This window comes from Lepisosteus oculatus, chromosome 9 (genome assembly GCF_040954835.1).
Source record: "Lepisosteus oculatus isolate fLepOcu1 chromosome 9, fLepOcu1.hap2, whole genome shotgun sequence".
In the NCBI taxonomy this organism is placed as follows: domain Eukaryota; kingdom Metazoa; phylum Chordata; class Actinopteri; order Semionotiformes; family Lepisosteidae; genus Lepisosteus; species Lepisosteus oculatus.
This window is the reverse complement of record NC_090704.1, coordinates 1,971,484-1,995,690: the sequence shown is the minus strand read 5'-3', so window position 1 is coordinate 1,995,690 and position 24,207 is coordinate 1,971,484. Positions and strand designations below refer to the sequence as shown.

At 47.6% G+C, this 24,207-nt stretch overlaps 2 protein-coding genes across 10 annotated transcripts in view; both read right to left on the bottom strand.

Moving 5' to 3' along the window:
- The window catches only part of LOC107078345 (guanine nucleotide-binding protein G(I)/G(S)/G(O) subunit gamma-12-like), a 59,253-nt gene extending 48,691 nt beyond the window's left edge, over positions 1-10,562 (bottom strand). For 2 of the 6 annotated variants that reach the window (XM_069193908.1, XM_069193912.1), the window contains exon 1: positions 10,320-10,562. The gene's annotated coding sequence lies outside the window, so the exon portion shown is untranslated. The remainder of the gene's footprint in view (positions 1-10,319) is intronic. The other 4 variants (XM_069193909.1, XM_069193913.1, XM_069193907.1 and 1 more) reach the window with 2 other exon arrangements.
- Positions 10,563-19,651: 9,089 nt separating this feature from the next.
- LOC102684340 (GTP-binding protein Di-Ras2-like) lies at positions 19,652-23,555 on the bottom strand. Of its 4 annotated transcripts, none has more exons than XM_006634701.3 (2): positions 23,278-23,555; positions 19,652-20,558 (listed from the first exon to the last, which is right to left on the bottom strand). In XM_006634701.3, exon 2 carries the CDS (start codon positions 20,437-20,439, stop codon positions 19,843-19,845), a length of 597 nt encoding a protein of 198 aa, XP_006634764.1. In that variant the 5' UTR covers positions 20,440-20,558; positions 23,278-23,555; the 3' UTR covers positions 19,652-19,842. The 4 variants fall into 4 exon arrangements, with proteins under 4 accessions (XP_006634764.1, XP_015210668.1, XP_015210669.1 ...); XM_015355182.2 differs by lacking the exon at positions 23,278-23,555 and adding an exon at positions 22,008-23,226; XM_015355183.2 differs by lacking the exon at positions 23,278-23,555 and adding an exon at positions 21,268-21,987.
- Positions 23,556-24,207: the final 652 nt, after the last annotated feature.

Below are 24,207 nucleotides of genomic sequence, written 5' to 3'. Positions count from 1 at the left end.
AATGTTGTATTTCGTTCCTGCTCCTCAGTCTAGAGTTTCCTTGGCCCTTTGTCGCCACGCTATGCAGAGCACACCGATGTGCCTCCCTGCTCAGTCAAGGAGCAGTCACCTTCAGCGCCCTGTTTCTCTGCTGCTACACCGGTCTTGGAAACAAATGCACAGTTCCAAACCAGCTTCTTTTCCCCCCCCACACATTTTTTTGCTGTGAGCGCATTCACATTTTGTAACACTTTTGTCATTTAAACACAGAAAAACCAGAAGCACTGGACAAAGCCACACTTTGCTGCAAAACGGCACCTTCTGCAAAATCCCAGAACCGCGAAGCACTTTACAGCACTAACAAATCAAGCAGCAACTAAGTCTCACTAACACGCTGCACCAACAGGGTGCGACAGGGTCATGACAGAGGACCAGACCAGAAGATGAATAATTAAAAGTTTAACTTTAAACTATCTTGTGGGGCAAGACAACTAGTTTAATGATAAAGCTATCATTTTAAAACATTATTTTAAAAATGTTTTAAAAACATTATTTATCTTCAGACACACCTGAAGAAGGCTCCACGGCCAAAACGTTGTGTTCTCTTTCTTCTTTTTTTCAGCATGGAATAAACCTATTACTTGTTCATTTTTAAAACATCCCCACTTAAAGCCACTACAGATGGGGAAGGTATACACGCTGTATCCACAAGCTGGGAAAGAAACACTTAAATCCGTACTTTCTTGAACAAGACTGTAAACATGAGAATGGCGCACATCTGGAATACAGAGTGGCCACAGGTGAAATACAGCGTGATGGACAGCACCTCCACTAGGTGCTCTTTTTTCAGCACAGTCCCCACTTGCTGCTTTAGGCCCAAGGCCCAGGCTGTGGTGTGCTGTCCTGCTATTGACACCATGAGTTTATGCCCCAGTCCAGCAGGCCCTCTCTTCTACAGCGTGATCGAGTGCATCTGCAGCAACATCTGCCACAAAAAATCAAGGTGCGCCTTAAACACCCGATAACTCAAGAACTGCGAAACGGAGCAAAAAACAACAACAACAACAACAACAACAAACAAACACCACCTTTGCTACAGAAAAAAGAACCTGCCCCTTTTAATTAGCCACCTCTTTCTCACCGTTATCTTTGCTCGAGTCATTTCTGTCAACGTGTAGCGACTGATCCAGCCTGCGTTTTCGGACGGATCAGTCCCAGCCTGTCGGGGCCATGCGCCGCTGATAATGTGCGTCAGGAAGAAGGGGGGGGGGGGGGGGGGCGATTTTCGGCAATACCTTACGTCCTCCTTTCTGTTTCAGCCCCAGTGTGCTCAGCAGTTCCAAAACTGGTGGACCCAGTTCTTGATTTCCTGAACTTCTTACTCTCAGGCTTATTTTCTCTTACTCACAACACTGACTATAGCAAACAGAAATGCATTTCGTGGAACTTGGGTATTATTAGCCAAAGGTAAATTTAATCAGTTTTCTCAATTAAATGCAGTTAAAACCCCTATGGGTGTCGGTTTGCATAAGGACAGTGACCTGCAGTGGATGCTTGGACAAACTTGAAAACCTTTTGCATGAATGCAAACACTCAACGCTGACTTGAGCATCACCCTCTGTGGGTGTAGGGTTTTGCATGAGTAATACTTTCTTCCCAAGAATGTTACCCTGTAAACCTCCAACGGAAAGCACAAAGTGTACACAGGTAACACTCCTTTGCCACTCTGAAGAAAAGAAAATCTAATTCTGAGGAAAATGCACTTGTTGCTATGAATCAAAAGCATGTTTCTATTTTTTAAAGCGCATAAAATCAATCTGCTGAGGTTACGGGCGTAAATTTGCACAGATTACGCCACAGGTAGCTTGAAATCCAACTTTCATTTTAAACTGCCAGAAAAACAGCCTTCAACCTCCTGATAAAAGTAGTTGCACGTGCCTGTGCTGGTATACTTGCCTGCCTAGCCTCACACAACCACAGTTTGAATAAAACACAGCTCAGCCTGTATTTACAAATGTGTCTTCTATATGGAATCAAACCTAGGACCCTGGAAGTGAGAGCCAACAGTGCTGATCACCACCACCACTACCCCACTTGGCGCCCTGACTATGCGATAAGGACTGTTTTAATGCCACGTACTCTTCACAGTCACCGCCAGCTCTGGGAAGCTTATAGGAATGCAATTATAAGACGGTTTTCAGAACTAAGCAGTACTGCTGCTACACAGTAGTACACCACCGTGTTGTAGCCACAACTGCATGGCGAGCTGGAACATAGAAAGTTTACACGACTCGTGGGCATACCATCTGCAAAAGCCTCGTTATAATCAAACTGGGTCTGACCCTACATGTGCCCACAGGGAGGTCACTGTCAATATGCAGAGATGCTCAGAATGGAGCAGGCCGACCTCGGCAGTATCAACCGAGGACAGGCTGCGCTATTTTTAACAGCACACAGGTTACTATAGAGATCCAGAGCATCAGATTCTAAACAGTTCATCCAGGGATGATGGTTTTGATGCATGTATTCATTCAATTTGAAAGGAAAGACTGCCTTTCCTGATGATTACGGTCTACAAAACAGATCAAAGAAGAGTGCTACACATTTCAAAACACATGAATGATGACCAGCGTCATCTGCTAACAAACTTGGAAAATAAAAAGTATATTACCCACATAATCTACCTGTAGCTAACAAAATATTTTACGGGAGATTTAGGGAGAGCAAAAAAGGTAAAAATATCTACAGATGTGCATAAAAGTAACAGTGTAGCAAAAAATATCACAACATCATTCAAACAACTCATCCCTCTAAGAACAGTGTATTGGGGGGGGGAATCAACTCGATTCCATAATTATACCACAAAAGGAAATCCCAGATAATTCTGCCAAGATCAAAACAATTTAAAAAAAGCTGCAAACAAACTTATTTAAAAATGACAAAAAAATACATTAAAAACTTCTTCCAAGAAAAAAGGCATGAGAGCTGCCTGTAGTGAAAACTATATTTAGTATATTTACTCTTCACTGTAAACGCTGTAGTTGGTTATTGCTGTTGCTTGAGTCACATTTTGCCACTAGCGGTGCAGGTTTGATTTTGCACAAAAAAAAAAGTCAGTCACACAGCTCAGAAAGCAAAAGAAGAAATCATAAAATCAAATTTAAAAAGCCATACATTTCTACCTATTTGTTCTGATTTAAGAAGTTGCGATAAACAATGAACCCGTTACCTGCTGTAAAATCTTATTTTCTCACAGTCGAGCCACTCCACCCCTCCCCCCCGTCAACCACACACTGTTTACACAGAGAGCCACAGTCCTTGTGTTTCTCACACGCTAATCGCAAACGAGCCACTGCAGGGGCCACATCATGCCACTCTGATTGCAGGAAGAGGGAGACCCCTGCCTAATGGCGGCTGAGCAATGGCTCCCAGTGGTAGGGATTAAGGACTATAAGGACCTCAGGTAATTTAACAGTTTTCCTTTCCTTAACTTCTCACCAGCAGCAGTAGTTATTTTTAGAGCGAAACCCTGGCTCAATTGTTTCCTCCTTCAAACTGTTTCCAGGTTCAAAGTTCAAGTCACAACAGCCCCCCCCCCCCCCCCCCACCAACAAAAGACTCTTCACCTGTTTCAAGGACAGGCAACACTTAGTTGCGTTCTCTCTAATTCTGCATTATAATTTACTCAACACTTCGGAAATTTAAAGCCTTGGAATCTGGCTTCCCCTCACTTAAAAAGAAAACATTTCCAGGAAAGATTTAAGACTGATAAAATGGTCATCAGACTCAATTTCCCAGAACTATACTGAACATTCGAATGTTTTTTTTTTTAATTACAGGAACTGTGCGCCGTACTGAGAAATCAGCTGCAGCAGGTCACAGCAGAACACAGAGGCTGAAAGCTGCAAGGGCAGAGAACCACCCAAATGAGCTTTGATGGCACTGCACATAGGCACTTCCATCTACCAGTAAACATACCGCTAGCTAGAGATTTCCTAAATCACGAAACACACCTAGAAGGTTACGTGTCACAGGAAGCAAACTAAAACCCCTAATGCAAGATGCAGGCCGCCAGTACGAAGCAAAGCCATACTAATGCGAGTCTCTGTAATTAACCAGCAAAAACCAGGCGTCCATCCCTGGGAGCTCACAGGCAGCTCAACAGATCGGCAGTGTCCTTTCACAGGAGGGGCAGCGAACAGCTCGTGCACACAGCCCTGCTGCAACACCGAACCGAACGGCTCCCCTCATCATCAGGACAGAAAGTGCTGCTGCCAGGGTTCACCTCACACATGGATGAGCCGTTGTTTGACCCGCGTTAGATCACTTTCACAATGGTGAATCATTTTAATCACTGATGGATGATAACCCATTGAAGGCCCAAAACGTAAAAATGTAATTGTTTTTCTCTCTCTCTATATATATTTTTTTAATTAGAAGTAACAACCACACTCCACAAGCACACCAAGTGAGCATAGTGACAGGTCTGAGCAGACACCGGGACTCCAGACAGAGAGAGCACTCATGCAGGTGTCTTTGTTTCAGTTACAAGGAGGGGGTGTTGCTGGAGGGGAAGAGGGTGAAGGAGTTTTAGTTGCAGGTGGTCCGGTTCCCAGAGATTTGGACCATCAACAAAAGATTGCAAAAGACTGGGCAAACACCCGGGAGGCCAGCTTGTAGTACTGCATTCACGTAGAACTAAACAAACTAACTAGGAAAAGAAAGAGTCGCTTGGGAAAAAAAAAAGTCTTGAAAAAGGCAAACAAAGTCAGGTAAAAAAACGTAACGCGCCAGTAGGACCTCATTTGGAAGAGCGCGCATACACTGTGCTCAACACATTACGAAAAAAATGTATCTGAGATCAGTCCGGGGAAGATGAAATCAGAAATTCCCGCTTCTAGTCACACAGACTAAGAGAACCGAACTGAATGCGCTTCAAAATAAACCGCGAAACGCAAATCAGCAGGCAAATGAGGATATAATAGGACGCTCTTTCACAAAGGGTTGTGGGAGTCTGGAACAAAGTACCCAGCCATATTGAACCCGATACCCTGGATTCTTACAAGAAAAGGTTGAAGGAGATCCTCACGTCAGCTACTGCAAACCAAACGAGCCAGACAGGCCAGTTGGTCTCCTCTGGCTCAGAACATTCCTTATGCATTCAAAACCTTCTCTTAAATGCAGGTTTGGAATGTCTAAGACGCTAAGTGAGCTGTGTTTTTCCCAAAACATTTCGCAGCACAAACCCATAGTGCAGTGTTAATTGGCACAAAACTATAGCATCTTAACACAACGATGCACTACAAATACCAATGCAGTATTCAAGGCATACTTTGAAGTTAAAACAGAGCAGAAGTCAACACACATGCTGAAGGTTTAGTTCCAAGGCCTAATTAAAACATTACATGCGAGGATGTTTTTTTCAGTTTGAGCGCGTCTTCGTAACCGATTTTTACACACGGACAAGGGGCCCTTGCTAATCACACACTCCCTCCACAGTTAACCACTGCTGCGTCGTCAGTGGGCAGACCAACCTGCATGCCTCAGACAGTAGCCAAAAAAAAAATCCAAACGCGTAACAGTTTTACACACCAAAACCTTTTACACAATCCACCAAAGTATTTTAAAACTGTAACACACAACTACTCTTACTTGGAAGCCACAATGGGTCCCAGATGCAGGAAGAGTGAGCTGGTCATCCAGCTGGGAGCAGATTTCTGGTTATTTCTGTTCTCTCCGTGCTGCGGAGAGGACTGTGGCTGGGGGCGGGATCGACAGGTCTCTGCCTCTTCAGCGGGAACTACACATCGCCTTGGCCAGCTTGAGGGAAGCTGGACGGTTCAGACTTCAGGAGGTTGTGAGCAAATTTTGGGGGTGGGGGGGAAACTGGGCGCCAGAAACACACTTTCCACCAGCTCCATCTTCTTTGAAGGAACTGAAACGTTAAGTTCTTTATATCCCGGGGTTAGAAAGAATCAGTGCGTTTCAAGACGCAATAAAAGTAAAAGGTACACAGTCACGCGTAAAACTACCCATTTACATCACAAAATAGGTCCAATTTCCAGGTATGCCCAGCACCGTCTTGGGCGATCCAGGAAGAGGCAACAAGACTTCGGGTGACGTGTTGTGGCCATATGACATTGTAAAGAAGCCGGCCTGTGAATACGTCTCTTTTAATCCAATCCAAATATTACTTTCAATTTCAAGACTGTTTTGCCAACAAATACTGCTTGTTAACTCTACAGGCAGATCATGTTGGAACAGTGCTGTGGTGAGATGTCTGCCGCACAACCTGTTTATTCGCTCGTACATCACATCAGTCATCACAGTGACTAGTGAGCAGGAAGGGCCGCATCACGTCACAATCCGTGGGAACTCGAATGCCAGTTTGCGACAACATTGCGACTTACAGTACTTTCGCAAAGTTCACGATTTTGTGCTTAATCTGAAATCTTATATTTAGTTATCTGACTTTTTTTTTCCCCAATTGGTGGTTCTAAAATGATTGTTTAACAGAGCAAGGCAACTTAAGTACACACCACAACTTGTCAATTAACAAAACAAAATCTGGCATTTAGATGCTCTTACAAAACGCAGCACAGTCATCGACAACTGGAATTCAACTGCAATAGCTTTGCTGCAATTTCCCCATTACAGTTTTGCAACACTCAAGTTTTTCTACAGTCTGTTATGTTGATACTTCCTGGTAACCATTGTAATATTTGAACAAGATGAAAAGTATGGTCTTTTTGTAATTGTTGTAATAATGCCTTTTAGATTTTCACCCTGATTTTATTTAAGAGACTTGGGTGAATTTTTTCTGCTGCTACCTGAGGGATACTGTGGTAGTCTGTAAGCAAGCTAAAGTTACGCAATCACATGGAAGGCACTGATTCTTGGTCATTACTGTTTATCAGAACGACAAATTTCAGTTCATGCCTTCGTGTTTGAAGGAGACAAATGTTTCAAATCAGATTTTCCCTTGGTAAAATCTGTTCTAGCCCAAACTTTAAAAATTAGTCCGACGTTAAAAAAAAAAAAGTACTGAGAAGTGTTTTTAAGATGTTTTTCACACTGCTACACGGATGGTGCCTGCTTAATTACTCTTGATTGATAAACGCCATAAAGTCCTTAAAAGCAGTTATTGAAACATTTTTTTTTCATCTTTCATTGAGTCAATTAAAGACAAATCGCAAAAACACTGACATTTGCAACATCAAAACCAACCATTAAGCTTAAGCCAATTAAGACCCCCCCCCCTACTGCTTAATGCTCTCTCACTGCAGAACTGCTCGCTCACTCCATGACATTTAAAGTGCACGCAGTAAGGCCGGGCGATCCTCAGCCCTGGAGCACCGAGCTACAGATTTCCATTCCAACGCTGGACTGAAGGACCTCAGTGAGCTCATAACGGGCCCAACAGGACCAATCTAACAACCGCAGTGGTTTAAAGAGACCTAGAAAACCTGCAGACACACCGGCTGCCCCCCCCCGCCCGCTCCCCTCCCCCAGGACCAACACTGCCCTACCCTGCCGGTGACTCGGGAGACTATTACGCAAGCGGTGCCGCCTCTTTCACAATGCGGAAAAGCCCCGGCCTGCCCCCGGAGCCGGGTTTCGCTCGCTGCAGACAGGCAGCACATGAAGACGTTTAAGAACGGCCTTCCTGCTCCACATCACAGCAACGCGCTGCCAGGAACTCCCAGAACTGAGTATTTGGGTGGGGGGGCAAACAAGGAACATGCCTAAACAGACGCAACCCCCATAGAAGTCACCTTCTCCCAACAGGAATGCTGTTCCTGATAGAGGTAGGTCTAGGAGACCAGCGCAGAGTAACGCTTCACTATCGTTTCCATTTCCAGTATCAAAGTGGGGGGGGGGGGGGATGTTTAAGAAGAAAAGTGAGGATTTGCTCCTACTCCCCAGCTAAAAGAATGAATTCCAAGGGCAGGTGCGACCTCCACAGCGGAGGGCCCAGGCTGTGCTGGTTTAACTCTACTGATGCCGAGGAAGAGCTGGTCCGCAACACAACCCACTGAAAACCCCCTTCCGTGAAATGTCTGCAAACATAATGCCAGTCTTCATCTAAAATTACACCCATGCAAATCACACAGCTTATGCAAACTTGAGCCTGTTAGGAATGCGTTTCAAGGACTGAGAGCTCAGTTAGCTTGTTGATTACCACACACCCTCTGCCAGCCCACCATGAAGCGAATCCCAGTCTCGGTCCCTGGGGTCTCGCACAACTGCTGCTTTTTGTTCCACCTGAGCACCCAATTGAGTAACTGAACCCTTTTAACAGGCCGGAGAGGTTCAGTCGAACTCTAAAGGCTTTCAGTTCCTAAACACGCAGGAGGTCGCCTTGTAACTACCTACCGTATCTCTCAAGCTCAAATCTCCCACCTTTGAGTGGGGAAACCAATTGCGAATGCTCTAACGAGGGAACGTGTCCGTGCCCTGATGGGGGTTCAGGGAAGAGCTCAGCTGCAATGGCAATGAATGCTGAGGGGGTACCCAGGACCGGGACTGGGAACCCCAGAACCAAAGCAGACATTCCCTGCACCTGCGGATTCGCCGTTTCGACAGGTTTCAGTCCAGGTGAGCTCCCTAATCAACGATGCCAACTAAAATCTGAATTAATCTTATTGCCTCTTGATCCATTTCTGCTCTAAGTCCCTGGGTTCCTAGATACTCGACTTCAAACACGTCCAGCACACACAACTTCAAGCAGGGGCTTCCGAATTTGGCTTGAAGAGGTTGCTGCCTTATCTTTGTCTAAGTGGCTCTGAATATGAAATCAATTTACGACGAACAGACAAGCGCAGATCACACTTTATCAGACGCCCGCAAAGTGTTTTTTTTCCCCTTGTGTAGAACACCAATAGGTTACAACTCAGACGACACGCCTGAGTGAGGAGACTTTTGAGCGCCTGGAATCGATGCAGGGCTGATCCCAAGTACAAGCCCTAGTCAAATTTTTAGGAGGTGGGGAAAAAAAAGTCTCAAAGAGACAATATCATTTAAGTTATGATCAAGAAAGATCACGACCACCCCGCCGGCTCCAGGACCCAAATCAAGTGCACAGTTTCAGTCAATAAACGTTCATGTGCACTGGGGAGAAACCAGCCCTCGTTGGAGAGGAGTCTCCGACGGGTCCTGTCAGATATCAACGGGTGAATCCCTCCTCAGTCGCGGAAATTCGTCATTTAACAAAAAAATACTTAAAACTACGTAGTGTCAGAGTGTGTCACGGTCCACAGTTTCAAATTACCGCCTTCATCTTGCTCATGAGACACACCCTAGGGCTGAAGATCGCCTATCAGGCTCAGCTGACGCTGAAGAGCATTAAAATCTAGAAATATTCGCCGTCGAACATTTTGACGCCCTTTTCTTGTGAGGCGGTACCACAGCCTACAGAAAAGACTGAAAACTAACGCCAATTCGTGAAATAACCGTGAAATGTAAATTGACCAAAGTGAAGCCTACAAGACTCAACTCCAAAACCAGGGAGGAGTTGAATCACGGCTCAGAAACGAACTCCGGTTACCCATGCGCCGGAAAGCGTTTCAAAACGGGTTTTCACAAAAATATTTTTTTTTGCAGAGCAATTCGCGCACAAGCACACCTACCGCGCCGGTGTCACTGTCAGGTTAGAAGAACACATCTAAATCCTGTGCACCGACGGTGCAAGAAGAAAGGCGACGCCAGACAATCGTCACGTTGTAAGGCTACAAGATGACAAGTCAACCGGACCGTGGCAGGAACGTCCCGCCTCTGAGCGCTGGTTCCGTCCTGGATGCACCCCGATACCGCCGTGTGGGGGGGTCCCCGACCTACAGTTCGTTTCTCCTACGACAACACGACTACAAAACCCGTCGCATCACGAAAAGTGGGCGCAGCGTTTCCACACACACACACACAAAAACAGCTGCCGCCAACAGCCCCACAGGGTCGCCCAGCTATGTAACCAACCACAACAGCCCCCACCCACCACCACCTGGACACCAACACACAACCAGCCCGTGCATCAGCACGCAGCCGGGGACACTGGGGACACTGGGAGAGGCGCTCGTCTCCGGCGAGGAGGCGTGAGCAGAGCCCCGAGAACCGGGCACCGAGCCCCTCGCCGTGCCGGAGAACAGCCGCGACACGCCGCGACCGGGCAGTCCCGACCCCGGGGGAGGAAGGAGCCGGGGAAGACGGAGCCCCAGTTCGTCTCCAGCCCCGGCTCACACCCACCCGGCCCGCCGGAGCCCCAGCACCGCCTCGCCGGAGCCGCTTTCCCCCGGACTGCCTCGCTCCCGCCCGCCTGCGCTCACCCGGCGAAATAACCCCCGAACTCACTCACTTTTCCTCTTCTTCTCCTTCTCCCGGCGTCTCTTTCACATAATCTCCCTCGGCCCCCGCCGTCTCTGCTCGCAGATCCCCGCCCGACGACTCTGTCGGTGACCAAGAGAGACGACCTTTCACTCCGCTCCGCCTAAGTGGGGAAAGCGGAATGGTGGGAAGGATGGAGGACTCCCGCGGAGGACTCCCCCCCCCTCCGCGTCTCCGGGCGCCCCCTGGCGGCGGCAGCGTGTGCGCCAGGGCCTGCTGGACTGGACGGGTCTGCAGGTCAGCCGGCGTGCTGGTCGCTTACAAGTACTGTACGTACATGCACGCACAGTGATGACGTCTTCCAACGCCCCCCACAGTATTTATCCTCAAGAATACGCCGAGGTCGCTCAGCTGGGACGGGTGCGTCCCGTATCAGCTGGGTGGTACCGGATGGGAAAGGGACGTTTCTAGGAGAGGAAAGCCAGACGGGGTGTATGCAGCATTTGTTTATGTTTTTTGTTTTAAACATCACTTTTTTTTTAAGTGTTTATTTTAAGATCAGAAATACAAAAAAAAAGAGACAAAATATCAAAACGGATACAGAAATAGACACACTTCACAGCCAGGGGAATTCACGATGATAAAAGCTGAAAATTAAGCTATTTCCATTAGGCTTGCCTTTTGATTCTTTAAATTCCTAACAATTTAAATTAAAAAAGGAATTATTTCTTAAAAGCACTAATAGTGCATAGCACTGACCTTTGAGAGTGTCGAATACTGAAGTCAAGTCCCCTCTTAGTCTCTTTTGCTCAAGGCTGAAGCTATTCGATTCTATGAGCTTGCCTTTGTATGATGGCCTTTAAAAACAAAGAATGAACTTTGTGGTTTGAACGTGGTGGTGCTTTGTTAGCTGTAGTGGTTGAGATGCAAAACACAGACCCATGGTTAAGCACTGTTAATTCTAAATGACACAAGCAGAAAAAAAAGATTTGGTCTTTTCTACAAGTACAACGTCATAATTGAATAATAGGTGTGATTCTTTATCCCTTCCACAAACCTTTTTAAAATGCACCCACCAACTGGAAGGAAGAGTTACACCTATTTGGAAATGTCGATGTGTTATTTTTAGCTTAAAAAAAAGGTTACTTAAACTCACACCACACACACCTGGTGCTGGATGGGTCACCCCCCCAGCCCTGCTGGTCCCCCTACATACAGCTTGGGGGGCTGGAGCCACTGGGGTAGAGAGCCTGCCTCAAGGTACATCTGCAGTGTCTGCAGCAGGGACTCGAACCCACAACCTGTCTGTTATGAGTCTGCGAGGGCAAGAACAGGAATACAGCATACAGCTTCACCCCTGATGCCACGGAGATTTTGCACGTCATTGCACAGGTCCTCTAGTTCCGCAGAAGAAACAAAATGTAGGTGTGTCTCTGAAACACGGAGCTTGGAAAGATCCTCCTGCAGCAGGGTCTGCATTAAAACCCCACGGGCCCAAGCTGCAGCTGTGAGTATCTGCTTTACCAAGCGTACAGAGTCACTTTCTTCCCCAGACATTCTGTTCCAAAATCAACGCTGCCCTTTGTTTAAATTCATTCATTAGTTTTGGCCATTTTACAAATGCATTCAAATAAAAAAGTTTTACATTACAATTATGGTAAAATATAATACATACTGAAATGACTTGGCAGTTCGTACTGAGACCTGGATTAATCTCAGAAGGCCATACTGGAGACAGTAGCTTTAAGCCTAAAATGCTATAGTATAACAGTAAAGGAAAGCTTCAACATTGTCTCGCAGAAAGAAATTAGTCCGGGAGAAGAAATCGTAAAGGGCACAGACACATGCGATAATCTCAGACAGCTCCAGGCAGGAGTTCAAGTTAAATGGTTTCATCGCAAGTGGCATAAAGTTAAATTACTACAGAAAGGCAAAACCCCTACTCCAGTGTTAAAGGAAATATGCTTAGATACGATGGGTTAAAACATGTAAAAGAGAAGACATTGCAATGTGACATTTTCTTCAGCTGGATGCTTCATCAGCCTCTAGTACAACGCCACTTCAAATTTTAATTGAAAAACTTGTCACACATTTCAGATGGGGATTGTCGATTTATCATGCGGACCTTTAGCTTTCTGACTAATAGAACACAAAACGTGTTCTTATTAATGGATGGGCATCTGACCCTATTTCCACTTCTACCAGTTCACCCCAAGTCTGCTCTCCTCCCCTCCTTTCAATCTGTGTGCTGATGACTATCAGAGCAGCTGGTGAGAATCACGATATGATCAGGTTTGCTGATGGCAGGGTGTCAGCCACTCCTCTCTCAGAGCCTGGACAAACAAGTGGACCCATTCTGGATGAATTTGTCAACACAGAAATGATTGTTGATTTAAAAAGAACAAAGCAGGATCGTTCCCACAACAATCTATGGCGAGTCTGTTTGTGTAGTTCACAGCATCAAATATCTGGGCACTGTGTTTGACGATAAACTTCACAGAGACGTCATTGAGAATAAATCCCCGCAATGCTCAGAAAGGGTGAGAAAACCGACTTCCTTTGGAGTCCAAAAAAACAAATTCTATCAACATTTTGTAGCTCATCTGTGAAAAGTATTTTAACCTTTTCTTTTGTCTGTTGTTTCACATCACTTAGTCAAAAACCACTTTCAAAATGTTGTAACCCTCAGCTCAGAAATCACTGGTGAGCCCTACTGAACCGAGCCTGTTCTACAGATGAACCTTCTTAAAATTACACATGGCTACCTTCAAAATCTACTCATATTTGTATTTTCCTTGGTATCATTGTTTTATGTGGAATGTGCTGCATGTTACAGCACTTGTCACTAAATCGCCACCCTGGGTATGAATAAAATATTTTTAATTTCATTTTTTTTGTGCTTTTTCTTTCACGTGACGATGTGTCGTCTCTTGGTCTCAGACACTTGCCGGTCTCAGGGGGGCGTGATTTACTTTCCCCCTGGTGCAGTGTTCAGAGAAACTCACATCATGAGTCACACAAACTCCAAGCACCAGGGGGAAAGGGCCCGGTCAGGTTTCAGAAACCATGGCTCTGAGCTCCCTCAGGAGTCACCTGCTTGGTGAGGCACAAGCAGCGAAAACAGGTTTCAGCCGTGGTGAGGCATGGCGAAGGTCCAGTAAGAGCACAGATGAGGGAAGAGTGAGCTAACCTGCAGAACGACCAGGACCGCCTGAAGGCATCAGTGTCTTTGGTTAGGATCTGAAATTCTGCTGTCGTGCTCGTCCCCAGCTGCAGTGCGAGGTCCCTGGCAGCATCAGGCAGCCTGAGGTCTCTCGGCAAGACAAGCGCTTGACTTCTGCCTTCAACTCTCCTTTCTAACCACCGGCAAGCGTTTAACCTGTCCCTCCTGGGGGGTTACAAAGACCGCGGGAGGTGGGGGGGAGGCAGGGGTCTTTCGGGAGCCAGCGCGAAGCACGGCCAGCAGCTGATTCGTATACAGGCCACAGCGCGCCCCTGGAGTGAAAGGAGTCATCCAAGGCCGTGCTGTTTCTGTCCCAGAAAAGGCATTCAACTGGTGACGATCTGCTGGGCGCTGCCCTCTTTCACAAGAGCACAGAGAGCTTTCTTCCCCCAACACATCGCCGATGGCATTCGACTCGTTTCGACCTTTAAGTCAAACGTCTCCCTCTGGCTTTGACTGAAAAAAAAAATCCCTTTTGTTGGCACCTCAGAGATAAGCCCCTTCACCTCATCCAGAACACAGGGGGAATTTCCTCACACATTAACCGGATGGCCTGGGGTATCTTCACTGAGCTCCTCACTGTGCTGGTTTCTGCGTTGACTCAGCTGGAACAGGCTCTTCCCCAGGACAAGAGGAGCAGAGAACAAGCAGCTATTTAAAACGCTGTTGCCATTCAAAGCATGAAGCCGCTTTCTCCAAGATCACCCTCTGCACCTGTCCAGCCTGCTTCCGAAAGAGAGAAGAGCCTGTTCCGGCAGCCAGCGCCAGTCTCTTCAGGAGGGAATGAAAGGCTGATTGAACAGCAGAGCTAGGCCGAGGAGAGCAGGTGCAGGTGGACCTAAACAGAGAGAAGGAGAGAGGTTCGTTCCCACAGCGGACAGACGCTCGGCCTGGCCAGGTCCCACCAGCGCAGAAGGGGAAGATGGGTTGTGCGTTGTGCTGGGGAGGCCGCAGGAAGAATAACTGTTGACCCAGACCCGGAAGTAGTCCGAGAAAAAACCCGTAAGCTTCTGGGAGACCAATATTGGATTTGAAAATGTGGTTTTGTTATTCTGCCATGCAGAAAAATTAAAACAGCAACATTTTAAAATAATCTGTATCTTATAAGATCACTTTATTGGCCGTATACTATTTCTGGTATTAGGAATTTGTCTTTTCGCATACCCCAGCTTGCTCTCCATGAGCCACACAGACAGGGAGAGAAGCTGGGGGTCAGAGCGCAGGGTCAGCCATTTATACGGCGCCCCTGGAGCAGTTGGGGTGAAGGGCCTTGCTCAGGGGCCCAAGGGAGTAGGATTCCTCTGCCGGCCACAGGATACGAACCGGCGAACTTCCAGCCACAGGCACAGATCCTGGGCCACAGAGCCACTGCCCCATCTTTTATTAGGCATTCTGCAAAGAAGAGAAAGATTGATAAAAAAAATTAGCAGAAAGTCACATAGACATAGAGTGACTCATTTTGGATTTTTTTTGTCGCCGGTAGTAGAAGCTCTCGTAGAGAGGGATGATTCAAGAGAGAAGTCCAAGAACTGCCAGGGGGCTGGTTTTGGGGATCAGTTCACCAGAGGAGAGCACAAACTACAAACAAATCCTCTGTTGGTAAAAAGTTAGTGAAAGCGCTGTGCCGCAGAACAAGTCCCAAAGCTTACTGACCATTTCGCTTCCTATTCTGCTCCGTTTATTGACATTTTTGTTTTCCTTGCTCTTTCTTTGAAAATAAAAAAAACTTTCAATACTCAATAGGCCTCCTTCACCGAAACTGTTACGAAAATCTTTCTCTGGTGCCCCCCTGTGGTAGGAACGGTGACCCCCCTCAACATTGAACCTTAAAGACTGGAACCCGTATGAAGCGCTGCGATGTTACCGTTTTATATCTCTTTCCATGACCAAGCCAGGACTCCCAGAATGCGATTGATAGAATTTCGAAATCAACTATTACAAGTATCACAGATGTCATTCGGGGTCACGTATAGGATGCCCTAAACGTTAAACACAGTTCGTATGTTGTACGTGGGATGAAAATCGCCATCGACGACTTCTGTCGCGCTTCCCGCTTGAGAAACAGTCACAACAAAAACACGACTGCAAGAAGTGAACATCACCGACCAGGCCAATACGTCCACTTTCGGAAGCAAGAGACGTTGTTAGATACAAAACAAAAGGTTTGCTGTGTGTGTGTTCCAGTATAATCAGGATCTATGTGAACTGTGTTCGGTCTGGTAAAAGAATTTCGCCTTTGACCTTTAGGAAAGGTCACAGGGAAAATCCTCTTAGGGGACCTTATTGATTCACATAGATCATTAGGAAAGGTCACAGATCACAGGTCACGGGCAAGGTCATTTTTTGATTGAGCACATGGTAACTCCTATTTGTCTTCTATGACCCCGTCTGTGCTCCTTATGGAGTTAGAGGTTAGGTCCTGATTGGACCAGTTAGATGTGTCAAAGGTCGAACCGGGCTAATGATGTCATGCGACCAATAAACTGTATTAAGACGTGGACAATAATTCTCACGTGCTACTGTTCTTCTGTGATTGTGCTCAAGCTTACAACACTCAAATAAACCTACTGTATATGTCACAAGAAAGGCTCCTGAAATTCAATTTTCAGGGCCTGGCAGCCGAATGTGTCATCATTGCCACCTGTTGGGATAAATAGTGGGAGTAAATGGATTCTTGTTTTCATACATCACAGCTCATTCCAATTGGCCAAGAGCATTCATCAGACAGCATCACATGATTTTTTAATATAAATTCAATGTAGTGGCCAAGCAATGTGACCAATCCATCTGTCTTGAATAAATCTAAATCATGAACATGAACATGTAGTGCTGTTCACTGAGTTTCAGAGCTATGAGACATTCCTGGACGCTTGCTTTGGGTAGCCATATCAAGTTAATTTCCACAAGCCTTCTTGTGGAAGATGTTATGGCTCCCTTTAGGTGGGACCTGTTAGACTACATGCTATTTCCAGAGTCTGACAGAGATACAGTGCGATACATGCACATGACCTACACACTCAAGTTCATTGGTCCATGGTGTAAATGCTTTTTCGGACAAATCCAAGATGGAGTCCAATGCACACGACCCTTCACCTTGAACCGAACGTGTGGTTTTCTCTTGGACATAGCGTGATACGAGCCGCCATGTCCCACACCTCTGCAGTATGCAGTTTCTGAGACGAGCTTTCACAAATACCGAATTATGTCGAGAATCCAACATGGCACCCGAAACGTGATCTGCTCGTCTGCTCCGAGTCAGCTTTTTCAGGCTTTGTTTTGCAATCCTGACCACTTTCACGAGTTTTCATTTGGTGTAGGATTTCCCTGCATTTGAAAATAATTTAAGAAGAAGGATTTAAGTATTAATCTAAACAACAATAGGGTTGTTTTTCCACCCCCTAATAAAACTTAACCAAAAATGAATCACTAGTAGTTAACTCCTAGATATTAATATCAAATTTTGAAACTCTTCTGGGCATGTTAGACAACTGTTGTTTACAGTGAAACTCAAATGACAAATTTTGTTCCAGCGCTGGATGGTGGCCAGTTGCTCACTAGGCCAGTGATTTGTGATAAGCAGGTGGGCCCGTTCTGATTGCTCCCATGATAAGGTCATGTGAGACCGTAATTCACAGAGCTCGTTAAAAGACACTGTCATTACAGGCACCCAGTTCCAGCCAGCCAGATGAGGGATCGATTTTCTGAGCACAAGGGAATAATGGATTCGCTTCTGCAGCGACAGGTTTGTAACTGCAGGGAAACTTCAGCTATTCCACTGCGTCGAGTCCCACATGCTTGTCCTGCTCCCAGACAGAGCAATCACCCTGCCAGTCCTCTCAGTGTCTGGGCCGGGCGAGGTTTCGCATTTTGAGTCAAATTAAGCCGCAGGCTCTACTCCTGGTGGTGTCCTTCCGTCAGATCCTTTGTAACTATCCTCCCCCCGGAACCCAGAGACCTTGGTTTCCCAGACGCTGCGCAGCGGGTCGTGGGAATAACACCGCTGGATCGCTAGTTGGCATCGTTTACGATACAACATTATCTGATCGTCTTTTTTCGTTCTTGATTAATGAAGACATTCTTGGCCAATGCAGAATTTCACCATGGGCAGTGACACAGGGAAATCTCCTGTCACCCTCTCAGGCAGCGTCCAGATCAGACTGAGAACAGCCTCAAGGGTGCAATCTCCACAGCAGCTCCAGAGCCATCAGGCTGAGACCAAGACATCTGCCAGTACAGACATCGCCCCGTCTCTCCTCCAGAGCCCCAAATAACCTGACTGCTGTTCACCACCTGTTTCAGCTCTGTTTTCCAGGCTGATGTTGTCTTTCACTACAGAAGCAAAAGGAAAACGAGCCCTGCTATTTGACTTCCATGAGCTTGGTTTGCTCAGGCTGTGAGGTGATGTCTGTAATTCCACCTCCCATTCATTTGCTACTTTTTATACTACAAAATACAGATCTTCTTTAGCTTGCATTTAGAAGGAAAAACACTTTCTGAAAAGAGTGGACGAATGCCAATGTCTGAGGCACTGCAATGTGTTTACATACTGTCTATATCTTTGATGTGCATTTCCTGGGCACCTCTAATGCCTACAGGCAAGGGAACTGTGCTTCTTGTGGGCTGAGATTTATTCATGCAATGAGCGTATTTCCCACCTACCTCCTAACACCTACACACAAGCACGCAGCAGCTCCGTTCAGAAGACAAATTGCAGCTGGCAGATAGCTGCCCTGTCTCCATGGTAGTCAGAGGCAGCTTAGCCCAGTGTGCGTCTGTGTCTCTGCTGCCCCCATGATGTGTCAGAGAGGTAATTCCCAGGAGTGATAAATACTTCTACATTCCATGAGTACATTTAATTGTGCATCCCATCTCTAAGTCTGTAATCCCCCTAAACACACTTTATGAGCCAGTTCAGATCTGTGGTATTTAAGATCACGGGCCATTTTCAGGGGTCGATAAAGTTATCCCCTGAATGGTGAATTCAGAAGAAATATCTGAGTCTTTAACTTTTTTGTTGTATGTGCTGGTTGTTGACAACAGCAAATCTGGCGGAAAAGAAACATCATCTCCAGCACAATGTTTGATAACATGGCTTCAAATACTGTCTCTATAATAACTATCCTTCAGAGGCAGGCAATGCTGCACGGTAACGTCTTTGAACTCCAAAGCAATTCAGCATGCAAACTAATCAAATGCTGTCAATGAAAGCAGTCACAAAAATACCTCAATTGTAGTTATCACTGCTAGGAAACCATGTACCTCTAATGCACATTTTTGCCAGGTTTGCTAAGTGGAGCATAAATGTGAAGGAAAAATTATCCTGCCAGAAGCACCTATTACATTCCAATGGTGAGGAACTATAGTGTCTTCTATAATGATACAAAGGGCCTACAAAAACTGTATTGAATTGATATTCAGCAAGATGTTGTGAAAGGGTTTTTATTCTGCATTTAAAACTGCCCTGCGCTGGTGAGCAAGCGTGTTGCATGAGCAGGAGCCTCATGGTCCGCGTGGGAGGACTTTCCCTGAGCCCACGCACTGCGGGAAGGCTTCCTCTGCAGGGGAAGGAAACCGAGAGCTGCAGGAAAGACGAGTGCGAGACCCCGAGCAGAGCTCTGGGATTCTGGGACGCCGAGTTGGCCTGGCTGTTAGCAGAAGTGAGAATTCTGGCTTTTTAATTTACTTCAATTAGTGCTGATGAAGCCTGATGTGGACTGTTAAATGTATTGTGTTGTGTCTTCTACCTGCCTGCAAAGAAAGTTTCCCTCCTGCGACAACAACAGGAAGCAAGTACTTGTATACAGGGATCTCCTCCTGTATGTGTGCAATACCTCGGAAAAGACATTAAAATGATCCTCTGACCATTTCATAACTAAAGATCTGATTCGCAAAAGCACTGGCTCTGTTTGCAAGAGATGTTTACATAAGAAACCACAAAAAACAGTAAAAGGTGTTAACCAACTTTACTGATCTTTCATAAACAGTAAAAATTAAAGTTCCATGACAATACGCATTAAATATATCTGTGGATTACGGCAGCTGCATTGAACATGCACAAAAAATAGCTTTCAGTTAAGGACCAGAACATCTTTGGTGTACAAAAACAGAGGTCCCCCCACCCACCCACCCACCCCGCTACACAAAGCCCATCTGGACAGCACAGCGCACGCTGATGGAATGTTAATGAGGGTTGCTGGTGTGTGTGTGTGTGTGAACTCCCGCGCACACGCGCACAGATCTGAGCGCTGCGTGTTGATGAACGCGCTGGCGCCACGTTCACACCGCTGGCAGGTCCGGCTCTGGGGGCGGGGGGCGGCGCGGCCTCACATGAGGGAGCACTTCCCCTTCAGCCGGTCGGAGCTCTTCAGCCTCCTCGCCTTCTTCCCGTCCACCTGCAGGGTCACTGTCCGCCGCTTCTCCAGGTTCAGCAGCTCCTGGAAGAGCTCCTGCACGTTGTAGTTCATTTTGGCGGAGGTCTCCATGAAGGAGCACCCCCACTGCGCCGCCAGGGCCTCCCCGTCGCCAGCCTGGAGCTCCCTCTGCGTCTCGTCGCTCTTGTTGCCCACCAGCATGATGGGGGCGGTCTGGGCGTCGCCCTTGATGTGGCGGATCTGCTGGTAGATGGGCTGCAGCTCGGCCAGCGACTGGCGGCTGGTGACGGAGTAGACCAGGATGAAGGCGTGGCCCTTGGAGATGGAGAGGCGCTGCATGGCGGGGAACTGGTGGCTGCCCGTGGTGTCGGTGATCTGCAGGGTGCACACGTTCCTGTCGCAGCTGATCACCTGCCGGTAGGTGTCCTCCACGGTGGGGATGTAGGTGTCCCGGAAGGTGCCGCGGACGAACCGCTGCACCAGCGAGCTCTTGCCCACCCCGGCGGCGCCGAACACCACCACCCGGTAGTCGCTGCTCTGCTCCGGCATGGCGCCTCCTGCTCCCCCGGCCGGCGGTCTCGGGGGTCTGGCGCGGGAGAAGACGGCCGAGACGCTCGTCGACGGCGGGTGGGCGCGGCCGAGTCTCGGAGCTCACATGCCCAGCGGACCTGTGCGGGAAAACCAGAGGCGGGAGTCGGGTCAGAGGCGCGGGGGAACAGCCCGTTCGGCCACACCCCCGCGCAGGACAGGGACGACACGCACTCGTCCTGATCGGGACAAGCGGCCGGCTTCCAGGGCAGCAGGGAACCGTGGGAGCTCAGGCGGCAAGGGCGTCTGGCTCCTGACCGGAAGGCCCCGGGTTCAATCCCAGGCAGGGGCGAGCGATGGAGCTCTGCTTCCTTCCAGACGGCTCACAGGCCCCCTCAGTACCGGGGGTGAATCCTTCTGGGGGTAACAGGCCGGCCGGAGCGTGGTGCTGATCTCATCACCTCCACCTCCAGTGACAGATGGTTGAGAAAAAGTGTGGCCCTTTCCCCCAGGGGCCTTTAGGTCCTGAGAAGGGACCTACCTACAGTGTAGTAGAAGAACACTGAAGGAGTGAAGCTTCTTACAGTAAAAACAAATCCAAATAAACTCGGGATTTAAACTTAGCAACGAACATGCCTCGACTGCTAGTTTCTTATGCTCGTTTTAATGTGGAAAATGTGAAGCTCTATCGATGGTTTTCGCAGGGGGAAAAACGAACCTGGCTGAAGAATATCGATCAAGCAGCCTCTGTCCATCGCAATGCAATTCACCTCACACCGCTCTGAAACGGCCCCTCTGGAAGGATTGTGCCGGACTGAAACTGCGAAAAAACGCCCCTGTAACACCTACCTCGCTCGAGTGTTTAATCACGGTGACACAGGCGACTCTATGTGCGATTGAACATGGTGATATCCCCAGGCGATTTGCGTCTTTCAAGAGCTAGAACTGACATCAGGCTTGTTCAGCCTGTACTCTGCGACCTGCGAGATGACGCCTCCTTTGCATCTGGAACTAAAGGGGATTGTCTCGCATCATCAGGAGCTGGATTTCGGTCAAAGGCAATTTTAAAGCCTCTTCACCTCCTTTGAAAATGTTGTCTGCCACAGGGGAAATCTTCCCCCGTGGCTAAAACGTGTTTGATGTTTGTTTTTAACGAATTTCCGACAACGCAATGCCACCCTTTGGGAGTGAAATATGTAATTCAGCTTCATAAAAAAAAAATCAGCGACGGCAGAGTTATCATGTAGTTGAATCATACAGGTCGTTATGGTACACAGAGCAACAGGTAACGGGTTTCTACGGCTGTCGAGTGCGAGCACACAACGGTTTCTACAAAACGCATCACGAAAGCGAGCGGAGCTGACGTCTCCACCAGCTACCCCGCTGGACCTGAAAGAAGGACAGAAAAGAAAAAACCCTCGAGAACGCTGCCACGGACGAGCGCAGACACTCCCTGCGAACGACAAAACGGCTATCGATCGCTTCTAATGATCCATGGGCTCCTGGGCTGCAAGACGGGGCGCGCTCCCAGCCGGCCCGGCTCTTTCACACACAGAGCTACTGGGTCAGCTCCGGGCAAACCCACCTACCTGCGCGCAGCTCGCTGCCCGTGCCCGCCCGCCGTGTTGTAAATAGAAATTCCGCTGCCGTACAGTCACGCATATGAAATCCTCCGGTGGGTAAAGACCACTCTGGCGACGGAGGGGGTCAGGCTTTGGGAAACTGGACCCCGCTCCCGCCGCCGCCAGCTCCACACTAGTCGCTCAGGGGGGGTGTCCGCTTGCGTCCTGCGAGCGCCCACCTTGTGAACAGAGCAGTGCCGCGTCCCGGGGGTAGCGCGGTGTTGGCGCCGGCGACAGTACAGGTGAGACCCCTCCTGTTCATTCATGTCTCCGGTGCATGGTCCAGCCCATTCATGAGGCTGTGGAAGTCGCCGGTCGGAAGCTGAGCTGCATGTTTTACTGAAACACATCCTACAGTATGTCCTTAAATACAGCCCTTCGATTTTATTTTTCTGATTTATTTGGATTTTTGGATAACGCATTAAATATTACCCAGTCTCTCAGCCTACACATAGGATTTAAATCGCGGGGGACACGCTTGAGTATTCTCCCGGTTTCTTGAAACACCCTGTATTAAGTTTACGTGTATAAAATGAATAATACCCAAACGATTCTGTCTGTGTGAAAGCGGATCACAAAGCCAGCTCCTTGCGCGCTTGCATAAGGATTGCTGTCATCACGGTGCTGTTCACAACATGAAACTGGCACTATTCAAAACCTAAATAAAACCAACCACCTGTGTCTCAGTACTTCTATAAATATGAATCAAGTGCCATATTTTGTGTTTATTGTGATTGAGTCTTACCTGGGAGACTAAGAATATCCTAAGCATGTAGCTAAAAGTAGAGGTATTATATTTAAACAACTGGGCGAAACAACTTGATTGACGTTATTGTTAATAATAACAGCATTCTAAGCACACGTATACGCGTAAGAGAAGCAATCTATTCCACTATCATACCGGGTTTCAAGTTATTCCATCACAGAAACGGAATCGGATCAGTTTTTCTTGATCACTCGCACTTGCGTCATCGATTTCGAAGGAACACTAATTTTCCAATTAGACGCTGCAGCGCTGCTGTTGGAACGCGGTCACCTGTGTAAGATCACGTCACTTTAGTGGCCACATGCAACGTCTTGTATTAGGAATTTTATCTTTTCGCCCCGATGCATTTGTCTTGTATCTCCAGCCCCCTACGGCGTTTAAAGTTCCGTTTACATGGCCGCCGTCGAGCTCATTAAATTATGCGAGAACGCAGGTAAATAAAAGTCAAAGGATATAAAACAGCCAACAGACCTCCCCGATGGTCGCTTCCAGGACTGGATCTTCCCGGGACGGGGAGCAGCGCGTGTCCGCGTCTCGAGGGCTGAGCTGAGCGGGAGCGGGAGTGGGAGTGGGCCAGCGCGAGAGGAGAGGCGGTCAGTCTCTCCCGAGCAAAACACCCAACTCGCAGCGAAAGGCCGGGGCGCCGGCTGGGACGCACTTAAAAACACGCCAAATTACATCATGTGGTTCGCCATTAGCCGGACGCGTTCTCATTCATACTTCGCAACACGTACAAACGTCAGCATGTTCAAGGTTTGGGCTGGTGCGCAGCTGTATCTCACACAGTACTGTATATCCATTGCTTGACGTTCAATGAGGGGGATATAATCAAGCCGTGCTTTATGGGATTTGTCATTTATTAAGGAATTTAAATAATGTAAAGGGTGATTTAAGAGCCAAGAAAGATCACAAGAGAAGCCGTTAGATAAACGCTGTCTGTTGCCGTTTTAATCCCAAAGGTACTGTGAAAAACCTCTTTTTTTGACCAGAGCAATATAATAAGATTTCTGGCATTGACAGAGGTACAATAGCACTTATCACTGATGAGCAGGGGTGCAAGAAGGATGAGGAGAGAGAGAAAACGAGCTGTTTTAATGGCGTAACCAGTAGTGGTTTGCTGTGTCAACTAGAGGTTCTTTTATTTCAAGACGAATTGACAACGACAGTGGATTTGATTACTGTTTGCCTTTCCTGTGGAGGGGAAGGACTCCGGTGGTGGGAGGAAGATCCCTGTCGTTTATTACCGCAGATGAGTCGTGGGAGTTTGGTCACGACGAGTTTGCGAGTGGGGCCGCGGTGCGGGCAGGCGGGCCTGAAGAGATGATCGTTCTTGCTGTTGACTGCAGTGTGAAAGGGCACGGATATTGTTCACAGCACACACACAGACACAACACGGAAATG